Source organism: Scyliorhinus canicula, chromosome 6, assembly GCF_902713615.1.
Source record: "Scyliorhinus canicula chromosome 6, sScyCan1.1, whole genome shotgun sequence".
In the NCBI taxonomy this organism is placed as follows: domain Eukaryota; kingdom Metazoa; phylum Chordata; class Chondrichthyes; order Carcharhiniformes; family Scyliorhinidae; genus Scyliorhinus; species Scyliorhinus canicula.
Window position 1 is genome coordinate 74,647,513 of NC_052151.1, and position 22,322 is coordinate 74,669,834.

The window sequence follows — 22,322 nt, forward strand, 5'->3', positions numbered from 1 at the left end:
TAGAGTTAAAATGTTTAATTGGAGGAGGGCCAATTTTAATTGGGTGAAAACAGACCTAGCCCAAGTAATTTGGAATCAAAGAAATACAGGAAAAACTGCATTAACAAGGCTGTCTTTAATGGGGAGATGGTCAGAAACATTGAGGTACATTCCCACAAGAGGAAAAGGCTGGGGAATCAAAGCCAGAGCTCTCTGGAAGATGAAAATGATAAATAGTAAAATGAAACAGAAAAAAGGCTATGTATGACAGAGATGAGTACTACACAGAATATAAAACTTTCAGGCATCAAGGAATTCAAAAGTCTTCTACAGGCATATAAAGAGTAAAAGGCTATAAGAGGAAAGGTGGGGGTGATGAGGGGCCAAAAAAGGGATTTATTGATGGAAGCTGTGGGACTCTTATTTTACTTTCTTATAAGAATCGGTTGGGGGGAGCTATCAAAAAGACAACTTTATTATTGTTAATTACTTACTGCTATATTCTCGAATAAGAACTGAATAAAAACTTAGAAACAAAGTATTAAACAAAACATAAAAAGGTCAAGCACATGGCAAAAGAAATGACTTAACACAAACAAACAGATAGATGGTTCAAGAATTCAGGAACAAAGACCTTGACTACAAGATACTACTTTTAAGGGCATTATTATCTCTGGTTTAACCCCTTATTTACTTTCATTGACTTCTAATTCTAAGCTGAGACCTCCTGGTTTGTTCAAATGAATGTCTGTTACTTAGAGGATGATTTGGTAATCAAACATTGGACATTACTCAAGGTCGACTGGTGCCTATCAAAACTAGCTGAGTGTCTGCATGCGCAGTCTTAGGAAAATTACTGGATATGTTTCTCATACTTTGCTATGTTTCACAGCTTGGCAGAGACTTTACTAGAACTGATTAGTTGATTAGACAGAGAACAATACATTCTTAGTTAATTTATTACATGAGAGAATGACTGAGTTCCCAGTCAAGACACTTTTAATATTTTTATCTCTCAGCTACATGCATTCAACTAGCACCTATATGAATAAAACTATGAATAAAACTAGATTCTATCAGAGGCAAAGAGCTTAGCTGAGATGATAAATGAGTACATTCCATATGCCTTTATTAAGGAAGTAGATACTGCCAATGGCACAGTGAAGCATTTTGGATGGGTTAGAAATGGATAAATAGGAGGTATTAGAATGGTTGACTGCACTCAAAATTGATAAGTCACTAGACCAAATGCTATGGATCAGATGTTGCTGAGGAAATAAAGGGCAGAAATTGCAGAGTGTTGGCTATGGAGGGGTGGTGCCGGAGGGCTGCAGAATTGCAAATGTTACTTCCCTGTTCAGAAAAGTGTGGAATAATCATCCCAGCAACTGAAGGCCAATAGGTCTGACCTCAGTGGCGAGATCAAGGGGTCAGTTAGCTCAGTTGGCTGGATGGCTGGTTTGTGATGTGGAGAAGGTTCAATTCCAGTACCGACTGAGGTTACTCATGCATCACATAGAATCATACAGTGCAGAAAGGCCCTTCGGCCCATCAAGTCTGCACTGACGTGAAAAACATCTGACCTACTTACCTAATCCCATTTACCAGCAGATGGTCCATAGCGTTGAATGTCATGATGTGCCAAGTGCTCATCCAGGTACTTTTTTTTTTTTTAATTTAGATTATCCAATTATTTTTTCCAATTAAGGGGCAATTTAGCGTGGCCAATCCACCTTCTCTGCACATTTTTGGGTTGTGGGGGTGAAACCCACGCAGACACGGGGAGAATGTGCAAACTCCACACGGACAGTGACCCAGAGCCGGGATCGAACCTGGGACCTCGGCGCCGTGAGGCGGTTGTGCTAACCACTAGGCCACCGTGCTGCCTCTTTTTAAAGGATGTAAGTCAACCCACTTCCCAAGCAGTGCATTCCAGGCTGTCACCACCCCCTGGGAAAGAACATTTTTCTTCAAATCCCCTCTAAACCTTCTGCCCCTCACCTTGAACTTTTGTTCCCTTGTGACTGACCCTTCAACTCAGGGGGACAGCTGGTCCCTATCCACACTGTCCCCCTCATAATCTTGTACGCCTCGATCAGGTCACCACTTAGTCTTCTCTGCTCCAACGGAAACAACCCAAGCCTATCCAAACTTTCTTCATAACTTAAATGTTCCATTCCTTCAACATCCAGTCATTTGCCTCTGCACCCACTCCAGTGTAATCACATCCTTCCTATAATGTGGTGACCAGAATTGCACACAGTATTCCAGCTGTGGCTTCCCCAAAGTTCTATACAACTTTCAACATAGATGACCCAACTGACTACAGCTGTGGAAATGCATCTCACCCCAGAAAAGAATACATTCATGCATGCATAACATGAACGACATCCCAGAATAACACAGTGCAGAAGAGGCCCTTCGGCCCATCAAGTCTGCACCAATGCATGAAAAACATCTGCCCTGCCTGCCTAATCCCATTTGCCATCACATGGCCCATAGCCTTGAATGTTATGACATGCCAAGTGCTCATCCAGGTACTTTTTAAAGGATGTGAGGCAACCTGTCTCTAACCCCCTCCCAGGCAGTGCATTCCAGACCATTATCATCCTCTGGATAAAAAGATTTTTCCTCATATCCCCCCTAAACCTCCTGCCTCTCATCTTGAACTCGTGTGCCCTCGTGACTGACCCTATAGCTGCTCCCCCACCCTGTCCATGCCCCTCATAATCTTGTATATCTCAATCAGGTCATCCTTCAGTTTTCTGTGCTCCAACGGAAAGAACCCAAGCCTATCCAACCTCACTTCATAACTTAAATGTTCTATCACAGACAACATCCTGGTGAATCGCCTCTACACCCCCTCCAGTGCAATCACATCCTGCCTATAATGACAATGGGGGAACGTAAGTGAGTGCTCATAGTCCCATCATTTTCCTAGAAGACCAGAACTGTACACCGTGTTCCAGCTAAACCCACCAAAGTTCCACGCAACTCCAATATGACCTCCCAGCTTTTGTAATCTATACTGCGATTGATAAAGGTAAGTGTCACGTGTGCCTTTTTCAACACCCTATTAACCTACCCTCTGCCTACTACAGATAAACACGCCAAGGTCCGTTTGATCCTGAGAACTTCCTAGTGTCATGCCGTTTATTGAATACTTCCTTGTCAAATTAGTCCTTCCATAGTGTATCATCCTACACTTTTCAGGATTAAGTCCCATCTGCCACTTATCTGCCCATTTGACCATTTCATCTATATCTTCCTGTAACCAAGACCTCACTGATAACCATCCAGCCAATCTTTGTGTCATCTGCAAAATTACTAATCCTATTCTCCATATTGTCATCTATGTCCTTTATGTAAATTACTAATAATAGGGGACCCAGCACAGATCCCGGTGGTACGCCACTGGACACTGACTTCCAGACACTAAAGTAGCCTTCTGCCATCGCCCTCTGTCTCCTAAAAACAAGCCAATTTTAAATCCATCTTATTAAATTATCCTGTACCCCATGTGCATTTCCCTTCTTTATAAGTCTCCCACGTGGGACCCTGTCAAAGGCTTTGCTAAAATCCATATAAACTACATCAACTGTATTAAATTTAATCTGCTATTTGACTGCCAATAACAGCAACCTGACTGTCCTCTTGAAGTCAATTACAATCCTCCTCACAGTTCACGATACCTCCGAGTTTGATTTAATCAGTCATTTTGAAGTTGCATACTACACACCCAAGTCCAGGTCAACTGCATTACACTTATCTACACACCTGGTCCCCTCCTCAAAAAATTAAAACAATTTGTTAGGCATGATCTCCATCTGACAAAGCCATGTTGACTAATCCTGATCAAACCTTGCTTCCCCAAGTGGAGACAGGTTCTCTCCTTCACAATTTCCTCCAATAGTTTCCCTACCACTGACGTGAGACTCACTGGTCTGTAGCTCCCTGGCTTAACTCTAAAATCGTTCTTAAATAGTGAAACCACATCTCCAGTCCTGCGGAACCTCCGCTTTGGTCAGAGAGGAATTAAAAATTTGGGTCAGAGCCCCTGCAACCTCTTCCCTCATCTCCCACAGCAGCCTGGGACACAATTCATCCGGACCTGGAAATTTGTCCAATTTTAAGCCTGCCAACACATCCAATACCTTGTCATTCCCTATGTCAATTTTTTTTTAAACCACAGTCATTGATTAAGACCTGGAATGCACTGCCTGACAGAGCGGTGGAGAAAGATTCAAATGTGGCTTTTTTGGTAATTTGGTAAACAGCTGAAGAGAAAACATAAGTGTTGGGCAACAGGAAATGCACGGGGGTGGGAGGGGGGACTAGCTAGTCGAGTTACTCTTACAGACAGCAGTGATAGGGCAGGCTGAATGGTCTGCTCCTGTACAGTAACCATTCTATGATTCTATAATATTATGATGTAACGCATCTGCCCTTGTAAAACAATGTATCCTTTGATGTGAACATCGATAAGCAAATCCAATAGTATATTCTACAAAACATCCATTTTAAGTATCATTTTAATGCAACAGGAACAAAACACACATCGATTCCAGTGTCTTTCATTTTTATGCGGATCGATAGCAATCCCTTTATCTTCCCTTCGGATTTAATTTACTTCCAATATTGCAATATTTCAAGATCACTCTTGACACTAAAATATTTAGTTTTGTTCATGTAACCAAAACAGATGATTATAGATACTGATGGCTTGTGTCAATGTCACCTGTTCTGACTCCATCACCTTCAGTGCCATCAAAGTCACATTTCAAGTTCTGAAAAGCATCCCCGCTTCAATCTTCTGGAATTCCTCACTTGATAATTTTCTTTCCATTTATAACATTTACGATTAGATATTAATACTTGTTAATCAGGTCTGAATACATTTCGATGTATTTAAGGATGGAGACTAGCTTTGTGATTTCTGTTGCGGGTGTGATAGTGTTTCTTACTTTCTCGATGTAAGCGGCCAGCCTGTCATTGAGAATGATCATCTCTTTCCTGTCATTGGTTCTAGTGCTCAGGAATTCCTGATTTGTTGCAGACGCAGCATCCAGATCCAGAGACGTTCCTAACCCTGCTCCCAGGTAGATTGTACCCATGCTGAAACAGTAAAAAGTTCAGGATGTTAGCAACATTCAAACTGCATCTTGTTAATGAGAGGTTCAAAAAAAAAATTTTTTTTTAATATGTCTATTAGTTTTTCATAATAATCAACACAAACTAGAACAAAAGAGTGCAAATAAATCACAAGCAAATATGAAAGTTTTTAAAAAACATAACACATAATTATCTTAAATACTAAAACTAGCCTAAAACCCCTAACAACTGACGGTGACTAGAGCTTTAAAAAAGGAAGTAAATGATTGCATCTTAGGTAGAACCTCTCCACCGACCCTCTGATGGTGAATTTGACTTTCTCCAAGTGTAGGAATGACCTGACGTTACCCAACCAGGCAGAGGCACTGGACGGAGTGGGAGACCTCCAACCAAGCAATATCCGCCTCTAGGCTATCAGCAAGGCAAATGCAACAACATCCGCCACTATCTCAGACTTAATCACCGGCGAATCCGAACCCAAATATGGCCACCAGCGGACATGGGTCTAAATCCACATGGAGTATCTCCAACATGGTACTAGAGAAGGAAGCTCAGAAGCCTACGAGTTTGGGGCTGGACCAGAACATGTGCATGTGGTTAGCTGGCCAAGAGAACAGTGATCACATCTGTCCTCAACATTTCGGAAAAACCCACTCATCTCTGCTCTAGTCAAGTGCTTCCTGCGTAACACCTTAAACTAAATTGGGCTCAACCATACACATGAGGACGTGGAGTTCACTCTGTGAAGGGTCTCACTCCAAACCTCATCAGTAGCATAGGGCCCCCATTTCACCCTCACACTGCCAGGGGAGCGGAATCTGATGAGAGAATATGGCTGTATAAGTCCAAAATAACACCCTCGGCAGGCGAAGCCAGTGACAGAATCCTCTTCAAGTAAGAAGGTGGCGGCAAAGGAAAGGCGGGAAACGCGAACTTGAAAACACCAAGAAAGGCCAGAGTTGGGTAGCTGAAATTTATCAGCTAGCTCCCTAAAACTGGCAAACCTCCCCTCCACGAACAGGTCCCCAAAATACTCCAGACCCTTCACTTCCCAAGATTTAATGTTGGGTCCTAACTAGAAGGTAGAAAAAGGTGATTGTTACAAATATGGGCTGGTGGCAAGACAAGGAAAGCAGGGTTTAAATGCAGTCCCAAACTGTTTCCAAATTTGAATAAGTAGACCACCATTGTGTATGAGGAGAATCTAGCAGGTAAAAAGGGCTACAATGCTAAGACTGTGGCAAGAAAAGAGTAGTGCAGGAATGAGCCTCCATTTGTCCCCAATAGATGTACAACAAATGGTTGAACGTTTGAACCAAAACAACAAATTGGGAAGGGTCAAGTCCCCGACTTTTATCTCTTTGGAGCAAAATGCCACAGATTCTGCGATTCTTACCCATCTAAGTAAAGAAAAATATCAATTTGTTAACATTTATTAAAAAAAGGATTTAGGTAGTAAAATGGAAGACATTGGAAGAAAGATAAAAACCTTGGGAGCACATTCATTGTAATAGTTTGAATCCTACCAGCCAAAGTTAGAGCAGTTGGTTTCACCTCTACAAATCCATTTTGACAATATTAATCAGCTTGTGTAATTCAACTTATGGAGCGAGTCCCAGTTGTGGGCCACCCGGAACTCCCAGATAGCGAAAGCTTGTATTGGAAAGGCAAAACGATAACGTCCGCAATTGGGCTCAATTCCCTGGGAGATTAACCGGGAATACTCACTCTTACCGAAATTCAATTTATACCCAGAGAGGGAGCCAAGGTATTAAGCAACTTCATTATCCCGTTGATAGAGGAGGCTGGGTCTGTAATATAATGAAGTAGGTCATCTGCACAGAGAGACACCCGATGCTCCACCCCATCTCAGCTAATACCCCTCCACTGACTAGAGGACCTCAATGCTATAGAGAGCGGCTCTGTTGCCAGAGCAAACAAGAGTGGAGAAAGTTGGCAGCTCTGCCTGGTGCCCCTGTTCTAGGGAAAATAATCAGAGTTCAAAGCGTTTGCACAAAAATTGGCTGTCAGGACATTATACTCAAACCCAGGAAGCAAATTTACGATCAAATCCAAATCTCCCGAGAATCTCAAATAAATACTCCCATTCCACTCTGTAAAATGCTTTTCAGCATCAAGAGACACTATCACCTCAGGTTTGAGTAACGGGAGGGGGAAATTCCCGACTTGGGTCACTGTCTGTGCGGAGTCTGCACGTTTTCCCTGTGTCTGTGCGGGTTTCTTCTGAGTGTTCCAGTTTCCTCCCACAGTCCAAAGATGTGCAGGTTAGGTGATTGGCCATGCTAAATTGCCCTTTGTGTCCAAACAAAAAAGGTTGGACGGGGTTACTGGGTTACAGGGTAAGGATGGAGGTGTGGACTTAGCATGGGTGCAGACTCGGTGGGCCGAATGGCCTTCCTCTGCACTGTAATTTCTATGATTCTATGAATGGATGACATTTAACAGACGACATAAATTGGCCGACAACTGTTATCCTTTCACGAAGCCTGTTTGATCAAAATGATATTTGGGAGGCAAGGCTCCAAAACAAGTGCCAACACCTTAACAAGTAGCTTGACCCTTGCATCCAAAAGTGAAATAGGGCAGTATGAACCACACTCTGTAGGGTCCTTGCACCTCTTAAGGAGCCAGGAAATAGAGGCTTGAGTGATGGTCGGAGGCAACGATCCCTGAGATCGAGAATCATTAAACATGTCCAATAATAAAGGGTCAAACCTGCTCACAGAACTTGCTGTAAATTTAATCGGAACCCCATCCAGACCAAGGGCCTTGGCAGAGTGCATCAACCCAATACGTTTTAAAATCTCTTAACGACTGCCTTAAAAGCCTCCCAAACCGTGGAAGGTGAGAATGAATCCGACCTGTTAGATTTCATATAGTCGTCTATGGAGGTGGACACATGCTCACAAAATGTTTTATCCACTAACAATGTAGTGTCTAATCTCCTGGATAAACATCGGGCAGCAAATCAATGAAGTGCAGGGCATAGTCTGAAAAAGCAATTGCTGAGTACTCAGCCTCCACCACAAAAGGGAGGAGAACCCTATCCACAACAAAAAAATCAATATGGGAATATGCATGGTGGACATGTAAAAAAAAATGAAGCCTCTATCATTGGGACGAAAAAAACACTAAGGATCTTCTTTCCTCCCCCCCCCCCCCATATCTGAGTAATAAATAAGACATAACCAAGATCCACCCAAGATGGCCACCAAGCCAGATCAGAAGATAGACAAAGGAAAACCAACAAACACCCTCAGCAGACTAACCCCAACACCCACCCCATCCTCCCAAAAAATCATCACCATTGAATATAACCACACCCAAAAGAAAATAAAAGCGAGGCAAACAAAGACTTACCCTGAAACTAAAACCTGCATTTAACAGAAGCAAACACAACAAAAACTCTAAGTTCCTTTGCTAAAAAACTACTATAATGAGCTGCAATGAACATTCCAAAACCACCCTCCAAATGTCTTTGTTTGCCTCTCTTTGATTTTCTTTTGGGTGTGGTTATATTCAATGATGACTTGGCTTGGTGGCCATCTTGGGTGGATTTTGGTTTTGGCTTACTCAGATGTGGGGGGGGGGGAGGATCCTTGGAGCTTTTTTCATCCCAATGATAGAGGCTTCTCTTTTTTTGCCTCTCAAGTTAGCTGGGAGACTCCTAACTGGAGAAAAATATATATTTAGTCGCTAGCTCCACTAAACAACAATGCTAAACAACAATGTTGAAACAATATATTGATGTTAAAATAAAACCCCATGTAGTGGAGAACCTCAAATCTAAGTAAAGGCAATAATAACAAAACCCCGCCAAGAACAAACAAGAAACAAAAAAAAAATACAACGATCACCCGTCAACAGACCCAGAAACCAGATTACACAGCGCAGAACTTGTGCCTTTTAACAAAAGTCCACATTTCTGGTCAAAAAATAGTCTTTTTCCCAAGCATGACTCTGAGATAAGTTGGATAGGCCATCCCGAACCTGACTTCACTCTTGTACAGGGCGGCCTTCACTCCATTAAATGCGGCTCTTTTTTCTCTAACTCCGCACTCATGTCCTGATACTGCTTATTGGAGCAGCCTTCCCGCTTGAAATCACGGTGTTCCCTTGCCCATCGCAGAACCCTCTCTCTTTCTTTAAAACTGTAGAATCTAACGATCACTGCACGCAGTGGATTTTCAGAATGAGGCTTCAGTCGAAGTGAGCGGTGGGCCCGGTCAAATTCAGCTGAGGATGCAAATTCACCCTCACATAGCATTCTGAGGAACATGTCCGAGAAATAAGCTGTGGGGTATGACCCTTGCGTCCCTCTGGCAACGCCACAATCTGGATGTTCTGTCTTCTAGACCTGTTTTCCAGGCCATTCAGCTTGCTTCTTAACGACTTATTGGTTTCAGCCACTAAAGTCAGATCGGACTCCAGCACAGCAATCCGATCACAGTAGTCCGATGAAGTCGCCTCCATGCTCTTAATCGTGACTCCATGGACTTTGACAGATTTACTATGTTTTTTCCAGAACCACAAGAATGGGGCCAAGATCACTTTGATTGATCGTTTGAGATCCTCCAACATGTTTTATCGGTGTTTCTCAAACTCTTTCACCAAAATACTAGTGAGAACATCAGCTGTTAGTGCTGTGGACGGAGAGAAAGAAGTCGACTCCGCTATTGTACCTCCCATTGAGCCCAAAACCTTCCTAACTTTGAGAACTCTACCTCAATAACTTTCATGCGTTTCACAGAACAAAGAAAAGTACAGCACAGGAACAGGCCCTTCGGCCCATAAAGCTTATGCCGATCATGATTCCCTAACTAAAAAAAACCTTCTGCCCTTACTTGGTCCATATCCCTCTATTCCCGCCCTATTTATGTATCCACCCAGATGCCTCTTAAATGTTGCCAATGGGCCTGCTTCCACCACATCCTCTGGCAGCGCATTCCAGGCACCCACTACGCTCTGCGTGAAAAACTTACTCCGCACATCTCCCTTAAAATTTCCCCCTCTCACCTTGAACCTGTACCCACTTGTAATTGACATGTTCATCCTTGGAAAAAACCTCTGACTATCACCCTGTCTATGCCTCTCATAATTGTGTCGGCCTCTATCAGGTCTCCCCTCAGCTTCCATCTTTCCAGTGAAAACAATCCTAGTTTATTTAACCTCTCCTCAAAGACCAGGCAAACATCCTGGTGAACCTTCTTTGCACTCGCTCCAAAGCTTCCACATTCTTCCTATAATGCGGTGACCAGAACTGCACGCAATACTCCAAATGTGGCTAAACCAAGATTTAAATAGCTGCAACATGATTTCCCAACTCCTGTACTCAATGCCCTGGTTGATGAAGGCAAGCATGCCATATGCCTTCTTAATCACCTTGGCCCCCTGTGCTGTCACTTTTAGGGATCTGTGGACGTGCATGCCCTGATCCCTCTGTACGTTAATGTTCCTAAGGGTTCTGCCATTTACAGTATAATTCATACCTAGATTTGATCCTCCAGAATGCACCACCTTGCATTTGTCCGGATTAAACTCCATCTGCCATTTCTATGCCCAAGTGTCCAATTTATTTATATCCTGTTGTATCCTCTGACAATCCTCGGTACTATCAGCAACTCCGCCAATCTTTGTGTAATCCGCAAATTTACTAATCAGACCACCCACATTTTCCTCCAGATGATTTATACATACCATAAACAACAGAGGTCCCAGAACTGATCCCTGTGGAACACCACTAGCTACAGATATCCATTCATAAAAATACCCTTCCACTGCTGCTCTCCGTCTTCTATAACCAAGGCAGTTCTGTATCTATCTTGCCAGTGCACCCCGAATCCCATATGATTTTAGTTTTTGTACCAGTCTGCCATGTGGGATCTTGTCAAATGTTCTTGCTGCTTCCAAGAAATAAATTACCTCTGGCGCCATGAAAAAGGGCAAAATGATCAGTTCTCCAGTGGGAGCCCCTTCGTGCGCATCGTCCCCTTAAATCGCGCCACCACAAGTCCTCAAAACAATTCTCATGCATTGGCTTTTACATTTCAAAATGGTCAAATTGCAGTTGCTCTGGAACAGTTTGAAAGAATTGTATTAGGTGTGTAATTATGAAAAGCTAATATTGTAACTTTATTGTTAGTACAAGATATTGGAATGAAGGCTGGCAAAACTGAAATTAGAATAGATGTTAAGCAAAGATATGAAGGGTGGCACGATGGCACAGTGGTTAGCACTGCTGCCTCAGGGCGCCGAGAACCTTGGTTCGATCCCAGCTCCAGGTCACTGTCTGTGTTGAGTTTCCACATTCTCCCTGTGTCTGCGTGGGTCTCACCCCACAACCCAAAGATATGCAGGCTAGGTGGATTGGCCACGCTAAATTGCCCCTTAATTGGGAAAAAAAGAATTGAGTATTTTAAATTATTTGAAAAAAGGGGGGAAAAAAGTAAAGGTATTATTCAGACGAATCAACAATGTTTCACTGTAATCATTCTGAGTATCGCAGGAATATGTTATAGGAATGATCAATGTAACGCTACACATTATTTATTAAAAACAATACATGCTGGCTCCCCAGCATCAGATGGGGGGGGGGGGGGGGGGGGGGGGGAGTATCTTAAGCTGGGCAGTCTCAGGCGTTCACAGCTAAGGTCTTACCTGATAATTCTCCAGAAGGGCTAACTTCCCCTGGACAATTGTGCTGCCTTGGGAACCAACCCACAAAGTGTTTAAATTGCTAACTTCAGATGGTTCTGCCAGTTTTACACTCATAGTTACTTTGAAAGAGTTAGAGGGAAAAAAATTACTTCTAGCTTCAGCGTAACAATTTTAAACACCAAGGTTCACCCAGGACTAACTTCCCCCAGGTCCAACAATGTCTGATCATTCTCGGCATAACCCCCAACTCAGCTCACACCCCGACCCGAACCCGCACTCCTCCCTATGTCTGACACCCCCACACAACACTGACCCCCACCCACAGCGGAACCCCCCCCCAACTAAGCACCCCACCCCCGATGCTATACCACACCCACCCATATAGGTTTTCCACCACCCCCCATGACCTGACTCTCCTGACCCGACCCCACACCGGCCAGACCATTCCCTACTGGGCCTCACACCTCAACGCCGATCGGCACTCCCTCCCCATGTCTGACTACCCCACATCCGAGCCCCATCAATGTCCAAACATCCCACTTTCCAAATGTCCAAACTCCCCGATGCCCCTCCGATGTCCGATTTTCCCTGATGTCCAAACAGTCCAACTCCCCCCAATGTCCCACCCCCCCAATGTCCCACTCCCCCCATGTCCAACTCCCCCCCAATGTCCCACTCCCCCGAGTTCCACAACTCCCCCAATGTCCAACTCCCCCCAATGTCCCACTCCCCCCCCAATGTCCCCCCCCCGATGTCCCACTCCCCCCAATGTCCCACTCCCCCATGTCCCACGCCTCACCATGTCCCACTCCCCCAATGTCCCACTCCTCTGTGTCCCACTCCCCCCAATGTCGCACTCCCCCCCAATGTCCCACTCCCCCAAAGTCCCACACCCCCGTGTCCCACTCCCCCCAATGTCCCACTCCCCCATATCCCACTCCCCCGTGTCCCACTCCCCCCCCAATGTCCCACTCCCCCGTGTCCCGCTCCCCCCAATGTCCCACTCCCCCCAATGTCCCACTCCCCCGCCATGTCCCGCTCCCCCCCAATGTCCCACTCCCCCAATGTCCCACTTCCCCCATGTCCTGCTCCCCCCAATGTCCCACTCCCCCAATGTCCCACTCCCCCGTGTCCCACTCCCCCCAATGTCCCACGCCTCACCATGTCCCACTCCCCCAATGTCCCACTCCTCTGTGTCCCACTCCCCCCAATGTCGCACTCCCCACCAATGTCCCACTCCCCCAAAGTCCCACTCCCCCGTGTCCCACTCCCCCCAATGTCCCACTCCCCCCATGTCCCACTCCCCCGTGTCCCACTCCCCCCCCCCAATGTCCCACTCCCCCGTGTCCCGCTCCCCCCCAATGTCCCACTCCCCCAATGTCCCAGTCCCCCCCCATGTCCCGCTCCCCCCCCATGTCCCACTCCCCCAATGTCTCACTTCCCCCATGTCCTGCTCCCCCCAATGTCCCACTCCCCCAATGTCCCACTCCCTCGTGTCCCACTCCCCCCAATGTCCCATTCCCAAAATGTCCCACTCCCCCGTGTCCCGCTCCCCCCCAATGTCCCACTCCCCCAATGTCCCACTCCCCATATGTCTCACTTCCCCCATGTCCCACTTCCCCCATGTCCCACTCTCCCCCAATGTCCCACTCCCCCATGTCCCGCTCCCCCACCATTGTCCCACTCCCCCATGTCCAACTCCCCCCCATGTCCCACTCCCCCGTGTCCAACTCCACCCCCAATGTCCCACTCCCCCGTGTCCCACTCCCCCCCATGTCCCACTCCTCCCATGTCCAACTCCCCCCCAAAGTCCCACTCCCCCCATGTCCCACTCCCCCATGTCCCACTCCCCCCATGTCCCACTCCCCCCCATGTCCTACTCCCCCCCATGTCCAACTCTCCCGTGTCCCACTCCCCCCATGTCCAACTCCCCCGTGTCCAACTCCCCCCATGTCCCACTCCCCCCCATGTCCCATTCCCCCGTGTCCATCTCCCCCATGTCCCACTCCCCCCCATGTCCTACTCCCCCCCATGTCCTACTCCCCCCCATGTCCCACTCCCCAATGTCCCACTCCCCCCCATGTCCTACTCCCCCGTGTCCAACTCCCCAATGTCCCACTCCCCCCATGTCCTACTCCCCCGTGTCCTACTCCCCCGTGTCCCACTCCCCCCATGTCCCACTCCCCCCCATGTCCCACTCCCCCCCCCAAAGTTCCACTCCCCCCATGTCCCACTCCCCCATGTCCATCCCCCCCCAAAGCCCCACTCTCCCCCCATGTCCAACTTCCCCCATGTCCAACTTCCCCCATGTCCCACTCCCCCCATGTCCTAGTCCCCCATGTCCCACTCCCCCCCATGTCCCACTCCCCCCATGTCCCACTCCCCCCCCCAAAGTTCCACTCCCCCATGTCCCACTCCCCCCATGTCCCACTCCCCCATGTCCAACTCCCCCATGTCCCACTCCCCCATGTCCCACTCCCCCCAACTTCCCACTCCCACAATGCCCCCCCCCCATGTCCCACTCCCCCCAATGTCCCATTCCCCCCCCCCAATGTCCCACTCCCCCCATGTCCCACTCCCCCCCAAAGTCCCACTCCCCCCATGTCCAACTCCCCCCATGTCCCACTCCCCCATGTCCATCCCCCCCAAAGCCCCACCCCCCCCCCCCCAAAGCCCCACTCCCCCCATGTCCAACTTCCCCCCAAGTCCCACTCCCCCCATGTCCCACTCCCCCCATGTCCCACTCCCCCCCAAAGTCCCACTCCCCCCCCCATGTCCCACCCCCCCATGTTCCACTCACCGTGTCCCACTCCCCCCAACTTCCCACTCCCACAATGTCCCCCCATGTCCCACTCCCCCCCAATGTCCCACTCCCCCCCGCCATGTCCCACTCCCCCCCCCCATGTCCCACTCCCCCCCATGTCCCACTCCCCCCACCATGTCCCACTCCCCCCCCCCCATGTCCAACTCCTCCCCCCCCCCATGTCCAACTCCCCCATGCCCCACTCGCGCCAATGTCCAACTGCCCCCCATGTCCCACTCCCCCCAAGTGTCCTGCTCCCCCCTCGTGTCCGACTCATCTTCGACTCCCCCCTCATGTCTGATAGCGCCTCGTCACAGACATTTCCGACTCGGCCTCCACCAAGTCCGCCTCCTCCCCCCATGTCCAGATTTCTCCCCAATATCCGGATGTCCATGTCCCAACCTCCCCATCCCATTGATTTAACATAGAAACTTACCTTTTTCCTTTCAAGGACCTTGCTTTACGGTAGGTCGTGCCGTAAAAAGTGGGGGGGGGGGGGGGGGGGGGGGTCCTTTGCTCTTCTCATTTTACACTTCATCGCTGGACTGGGCGCGCTCAGCTGCCTGAGTCTCACCCAGCCTAAGTCAGGAAGGTAGGGGCGAATGATACTTTAGAATTTAGGCGCCGGTCAGTCAGTAGGCAGTGGAAATCCGCAGCTGGTTGCCACTCCGAGGAAGTAACCGCCCTAAATACCAGCCAAAACATACAGCTCAGGCCATTGAAAATAAATGCCTTCAAATCCTTACAATTAGTTTGATTCAGTCTCAAATGTATCCATTTAATGTAGCTTTAATGTTTTAAATATGTAACATTGTTTAAAAACTCTAGAGTGCATTAAGAACATTAATTTTGGAGACTGATTATTAGCGAGGGCTGCAACGTGCAAAGCAGATCTGAATATAGGTATAGCTGAACCACATTAATGGCATTGCCTGGACGTATTTAAATGTAATAATCTACTATTTTAAACTTATTTTTTCAGTTGCTCGCGTAACTGATGACAAGAGTAAAAAGGCAATGATAATTCTAGTCAGAATTAAATGTATTTACAGACGCGAAGATTCCTCTTTGCGTGTAATGCACCTAATCCGGAACTCTTCCTGTGATTTAATAGATTTCAGATAATTTAAAATGGAGGCTTTAAACATGTGCAATTCTTGCTAACCAGCAGAAGTCATGTAGCCTGCGTTTGAAAGTGTGGAAGATTGCATTCTGCGCTATTGATGTTCAGAAATTCCTAACGTAATCCTTAAGGAACGCTCGAATCTCCAATTAAATTGGGAAATATCTGGCCGTTCACGATTTAAAATGCCAAATTATTAATGTTCCGTTCATTGCTGATAATTAATGAGCTGGTTCTTCCTTAATACTTCCATCACTTTCACTATAGCAATGTCAATAACGAATAAAATACAGCAAAAAATCAATCACAAGCTCATCTGTATGTAGTACAATAATCTGACTACCATTGCGCATAGATGTAGCAGTGCTGTGTTTATTGCACTGGCATTCTTTCACTCTGTACGGATATTTCAAGAGTAGATGTGACAGGTGACGGGGGACATTTTAATTGAATTCTAATTTAGTTTGAAGCAACGGTTGCAAAGAAAAAAACCATCCTCGTGTGAGCATTGGAAGTAAATTTAGATGTGATATTTCGAGTGGCTGTCAGATTCTCGATCGACAGAGGTCTGCACCTTTGTTACACATTCAGGGCATTCCTTTTGAGGTATTCCGAAGGTCTCACACAGAACGCAGCTATTTCCCAATAGTCTGTAAGTAAGTTCGTCAACACCCCTTTAAAAAAAAACATTACTAAATGTTTTGACACTTTAAAAAAAAATGATCCTTTCAAGATATCCTTCAAGTCAGTGTGTGAAAAAACAACTTTCTGGACTAGGCTGAGTAACATATTAATCATACAATATTGTGCAACAATGCCTGACATTATCGCCTTATTCATTTTTTATGCATTGTTTGCTTTCATCTGCTCTCGTTATTCTATTCCGACCCGTTACATCTTACTCTGCTGTTTCTGATCTTTAGTTTCATTCTCTCGATTTATACTCGATATCTTATTTAATGTCTACCGACCCAACACTTTGATTGAGATAATATGGACAAATGCATTAATCTGAAGTTGCTTGAATACACCTCTACCCGTCAGAATCATATTGTTTGACAAAAAGGATGACCGCTGAGATAAATAAAGTTTAAAGATTTGCTCTCTGTCCTCACCCCCCCCCCCCCCCCTCCCCCTAGTGCTTACTTACAAATGAGTTGTGTTGTGGGTATGAAGATGGATTTTTTTTTTAATGATTTTTTTTGGCCAAGTTATTATTTCACAGAAACAGCCTGACTGGTGAGAAATTAAACAGTAATGCATGAGGAAACTTTACGTTCTGGTGATGAATTAATGTTATAATATACGTTCCATTATGGTTTCTTTGGGAAATGAGACCGAGAGCTGAATCAATTCTCATTTTCCTCCCATTCCAAATGAAAGAAAACTGGATCTTTGCTGGAACAGTCATCAAGGCAGAATGTTTGATTGCAATTCATTACTAGTCAAATACAATAAGATGTAGAGGACAACCAGAGGTTGAATAGGTGAGCAGCAAATCCCGATACTCCAGTAAATGTAGATGCAACGCAGGTGCAAGCAAACAGAGCCAATTGGAGTGGATGACCTAAAACCTATCCTAGAATTAAAATGTACGGACCATGGAGCTGATTGAAAGCATGAACTCACTTTGCGCCCTCATATTTTCCTCTCTGTCTGTAAAAGGCTCATTTTGAATAGCACCAACGTTATCATGTGCAAAGTGGCCAAGGTGCGATTATTCTCATACCACTACCACAGTGACGGGAAAGGGGGCATTTTCCTCAAAACTCTCTGGTGCCTTCATTTAAAAGTAACTTTTTTCATTTCCACGACTCAGAATTTCCGATAAGTCACTGCATTGCTACACAATGGCTTCCTGCGGCGGCGGGGGCGGCGGCGGGGCGAGGGGGTTGGGGGTGCGTGCAGAAGGGGAACTCACAACGATGGCTCAAAGTTACAGCCCTGGATTACCTTGCCGAGTTACCTGTCCACAAATAGTAAGTAGAATAGACTCGTCCCTGGAAATGTGCCATTAATAGATTCATTTGTAATAGAATTCCTTTCAGATTTATATATTGTGACCTTGAATTGACGTTTTAAACAAAAGGAAATTCAGCCAAACCACTTCACAGTGTACCCCCACCAGCAGACAGGATCGTGAGGCAGAAATGAATATTCAAAGTGGAAGAATTAATTAAGGCTAAGATTAAGGATTATTTACAATGGCCTTAATAAAGTGAAATGATCGAAAATAACATTCCCAGTCGCTGCCAAATTTCTAAACGTAAATAAAATGATACACACATCTAGTACCTCTTTTAATCTTCAGGATACATTAGTGAAGTATAGAGAAAATACAGAGAAACAAAAGCAGACAGTCAACCGAAAATAAACACTGCTTTGAAGATAGGCAAACACTATTGCAGACTTCATAGGGTTAAATTATTCTAGTGGTCTATATGAAAACTAATAACATGGAGGGCACGATAAACTATAATTCCTGCGTAGGATTTTAAGTAATTGGGCAGAATACAATATTATTTCTCTCAATAACGCATCAGCTATCACCGGGGAACTGCTCCATTTGGTATTTGCGTCTATTGGCTTTGTGAGATGGCTGGACTGAATGCATACATACATCCTTATGGGATCACATTTTATATGATCGTTTCCTTTTACGATTTGGGAAGTTAAACAGACATTCAACTATAGTCGGCAGTGCTTTCGTTGGTAAATAAATCCGTGTCAGAAATTAGAGACACGGGCTGTTTAAAGTTGATTTCTGTCTAACCGCTGACGACCATTTTACTTTATTTCACTTCATTGTTTCCCTTAGGTTTGAGACGACTTGATGAAGCGATCTTTGGTGTATCAGGAAAAGTGAATTTCCTAATATGCTCATAGCTGAACAACTCTAATGAAGTGCACTGTGCAAACGGCCCAATGAAAAGAGCACAGCACCGCCAGGATTGGTTTTAATTCAGTTTGGAGCTCCCTGAAGCCACTCCCAGGACTGTTGCCCCAAAACATATTTGGTTAGTATCAAATCTTCGCCTCGACCTATTTGACCTGTCGGTTGTTTTCTAATTCGATACCGCAATAATCTTAGGGATTTCTTAATGACCTCCCTAACTACTATTTTAATATAGATTTTTCCACACCATCTGTTGAATTATTGTTACTGACGCACTCAGATATTAAATGTGACTTCATAAAGGATTTTTTGACAGGATTGTGCAATGTCAGAGGAACAGTAGGAGAATATTGTGCCCCGGGGCCTTGTCCGCTTTTTATCCAGATGATGACTGATCCGTATCTCAACTCCATTTACCGCCCTTGCTTCATATTCTTGATGTCTTCAACTGATTTTAAAAATCTATTGTCTTATTGCAGATTTCAATGGATCCAGGGAGAAGAGTTCCAGATTTCTACGGTTTTCAGATTTCACATTGAAGAGCTCTAATTTGAAGATTATCTTTAGGTGTCAGCTGTGGCTCAAGGGCAGCACTCATGTCTGAGGTAGAAAGCTTCCAGGCTAAAGCTGCACTCCGGAAGTCTGAGGAAGTTCAGCATGACACTCAAGGGCAGTTACTGAGGGACTGCTGCATTGTCAGAGGTGCTAACGTTTGGATGAGAAGTTAAACCTGCCCTTTCGTTGGCTGTTAAGAATCTGCCAGCACCTCAGCAGGATAGTCCTCCCCAGTTGCCTGCCCTATATTTAACCCTCCAGCAATATCACTATAATACAGTATCTGGTCATTATCACGTGGCTGTGGGAGCTTGGTGTGCACAAATTAGTGGCCAAATTTTCCTACAGCAATGACTACATGTCAAAAATGCTTTGAGGAGTCATAAGATCATGAAAGGTTGTATGCAAGTGTTTCTTTTCTTGTTTACCCCAATCCCCCCCCCCCCCCACCTTTTTGTGGATTTCTCCACTATAGTTTATTTAAATGTACTCTGTGGAATCACATTCTTTTAGATCACACATCAATCATCTGACCATTCTCAGCATAAATCCTGACTTCCACAGCTATCTTGACTACACTTACTCCACCCCCCCCCCACTTCCTGTAAGGATTCTATTCCATTTTCCAGAGATAATTTCTCAGTCTCTATCGTTTCTGTTCTGATGATGTCAACTTCCATTCCAATATAGATCCTTATTCCTCCAGTGCAGAAGGAAGCAATTCGGCCTAGCCAGTGCACAGACCCTGTGAAAACGCGCCTTACCTAGGCTCAGTCGCCTACACTATCTCCGTAGCCCCACCTAACCTGCAGGTCTTTGGACACTAAGGGAGAATTTTAGCATGGCCAATCTACCTAATCTGCACATCTTTGGACTGTGGGAGGAAACCAGAGCAACCAGACGAAACCCATGGAGACACAGGGAGAATGTGGAAGCTCCACACAGACTGTCGCCCAAGCTGGAATTGAACCCAGGTCCCTGGTACTGTGCCACCATGACGCCTGTTTCCTTCTCCCCAACCAAGGATTCACCTCCACTGTGGTTCAGAGGGCTTTCAATTGTGTCCATAACATTTCCCACACATGTTCCACCACCACCAGTCGCATGCCACCAAACACATCGTCCCCTCCCCTTTCAGCATCATGAAGGGATTTCTTCCTTTGTGACACTCTGGAACAGTCTTCCATCATCCCCAAGACTCATTCCCCTTCCATCAATACTTTCCCATGCATGGACAAGAGATGTAACTTTATCTTCTCCCTTTTCACTATCCAGGGGCCCAAACAATCGTTCCAGGTGAAAAAAGGAATTTATTTGTACCTCTGACAATTTAATATATGACATTTGCTGCTCATGAAACAGTCTCCACTACATCGAGTGGCTAAATGCACATTGAGTGACCACGTTGCAGAATTTCTCTATTTAGTCTACAAGAGTGACCATGAGCTTCCAATCGTGTTATTTTAATCCTCTGCCCCAACTCCATTTACATAGAAAATAGAAGCAGGAGGAGGCGATTCCGCCTTTTGAGCTTGTTCCTCCATTCATTATGATCATGGCGGATCATCAAGTTCAATACCCTGATCCCGCCTTCCCCCCGTATCCTTTTAGCCCCAAGAGCTATACCTAATTCCTTCTTGAAATTACACAATATTTTGGCCTCAACTACTTTCTGTGGTGACGGCTTCTCTGTCCTCAAACTCTTACGCTGTTCCATTAAAGCTCAAAATAAGCTTAAGGAACTACGTCTTGTGATTAAATAGTTTATTTACAGCCTTCTGGACTCAACATTGAATTTAACTATTTCTGCCCACATTTTTCAGATGGTAATTGTCTGCAATGATTCTATTTTCCCAAGGTTTTTGTTTTATATTGTTTCTTTACTTTATTGTTACTGTTTATTATTATGGTTATTGTTTATTTTTTGCCTTGCGCCATTATCCCTCTTGTCATTTAATCCCTCCTATCTCCCACCCTCCTCAAATGTTCCTTTTTTTACCCTCCCCATTTCCCTTACCTTTACTTCAAACCTATTAGTTCTAACAACAATTCACTGGCCTCAAACGTTAACTTTGTTGCTCTCTCCTCAGTTGCTGCCTGGCCTGGGCATTTCCAGCACCTTCTGTTTTTATTTCAGATTGCAAGCATCTGCAGTATTTTGCTTTTATCGAAATTCCAAACTGGTTTATACAACCTGTTTTCACAACTAAACCCTTTAAGCCTCAGTGTAACTCTGGTAAATCTGCAACACTATCGCCCCTAAAAGGTCAATCCTGCACAGATTTCCCCTGATGCGGGATACAAGTCTCATTGAAGCCAGCACTCCAGATGGGATCGAATATGAGCGCCGCGTACAAGTCGGGAACTTCTTGTCTGATCCAATTGTGTTGTCAAACCATTTTGAAGAGTCTTTTTGTCAGGCTCTTCGTGATATATTTTCACATCAAATCAATTCTTTCCTCTGAATTACCCGGTTGTTTCAAGCGAAGATTAAAGAAAAAAGATCACCCTCCCCCCGCCGCCCAAGGTTCTTTACCTGGTGATGCGAGGTCCATGCACGGCCGAGTACGTCCTCCTGGCCGCCTGAACGCCGCCCCCGCCGACCAGCCGGCCAGTGGCGCGGCTGTAACTGGCCGAGCGATGTCGGGGTGGGGACGGGCTGGACACCCGTACGCGGTATGAGGCGCCGCTGCTGCCGCAATCCTCAAAGTGGCGGCGGTAAGAGGACATCCTTTCCGGGCTGCGACTCATCTTGGTTGACTGGTGACTGCTGTTCCCTTTAGTGCGGGTTGATGCTGTGCAACTTCCTGAGGCAGCAGAAGGACATTTTATACACTCCCTTCAAATGCCAGATCAGCGCATGAGACTTTTTTTTGTGTCCCCCCCCCCCAAGTTCAATATGTAGGCGGGCCTTCTCCCTTAATATTTGTCAAAGTTGTGTGAAGCGGCACAAAAGAATGCACAATCTTAAAATAGAGCGTTTAAGCAATTAGACACCGCGTTGATGTAATCCTTGTGGATGGGGCTGAAGCACAGAAAGTGGAACATTTGCACTTTCCAACATAAATGTATTTAATTAGCTACAATCAAATATCGCCGCAATACTTTCCCCTTCCTGGAGTCCTTGTGTTAAAAGTTTGTTAGTTATTTCGGAAGACAAGTGTTGGTAAATTATC

General features: G+C 45.5%; 1 protein-coding gene and 1 long non-coding RNA gene across 3 annotated transcripts in view; one reads left to right on the plus strand and one right to left on the minus strand.

Moving 5' to 3' along the window:
- Nucleotides 1-21,973, minus strand: part of zgc:172323 (uncharacterized protein LOC564165 homolog) — an 85,364-nt gene extending 63,391 nt beyond the window's left edge. For both annotated transcript variants that reach the window (XM_038799524.1, XM_038799523.1), the window contains exons 1-2: nucleotides 21,683-21,973; nucleotides 4,944-5,094 (exon numbers count right to left, since the gene is read on the minus strand). In XM_038799524.1, coding sequence (XP_038655452.1) covers nucleotides 4,944-5,094; nucleotides 21,683-21,897 — 366 coding nt within the window. In that variant the 5' untranslated portion in view covers nucleotides 21,898-21,973. The remainder of the gene's footprint in view (nucleotides 1-4,943; nucleotides 5,095-21,682) is intronic.
- Nucleotides 17,592-19,302, plus strand: LOC119967243. The gene is made up of 3 exons (XR_005460945.1): nucleotides 17,592-17,674; nucleotides 18,514-18,712; nucleotides 19,071-19,302. It is a non-coding gene; the product is annotated as an uncharacterized LOC119967243 (long non-coding RNA).
- Nucleotides 21,974-22,322: the final 349 nt, after the last annotated feature.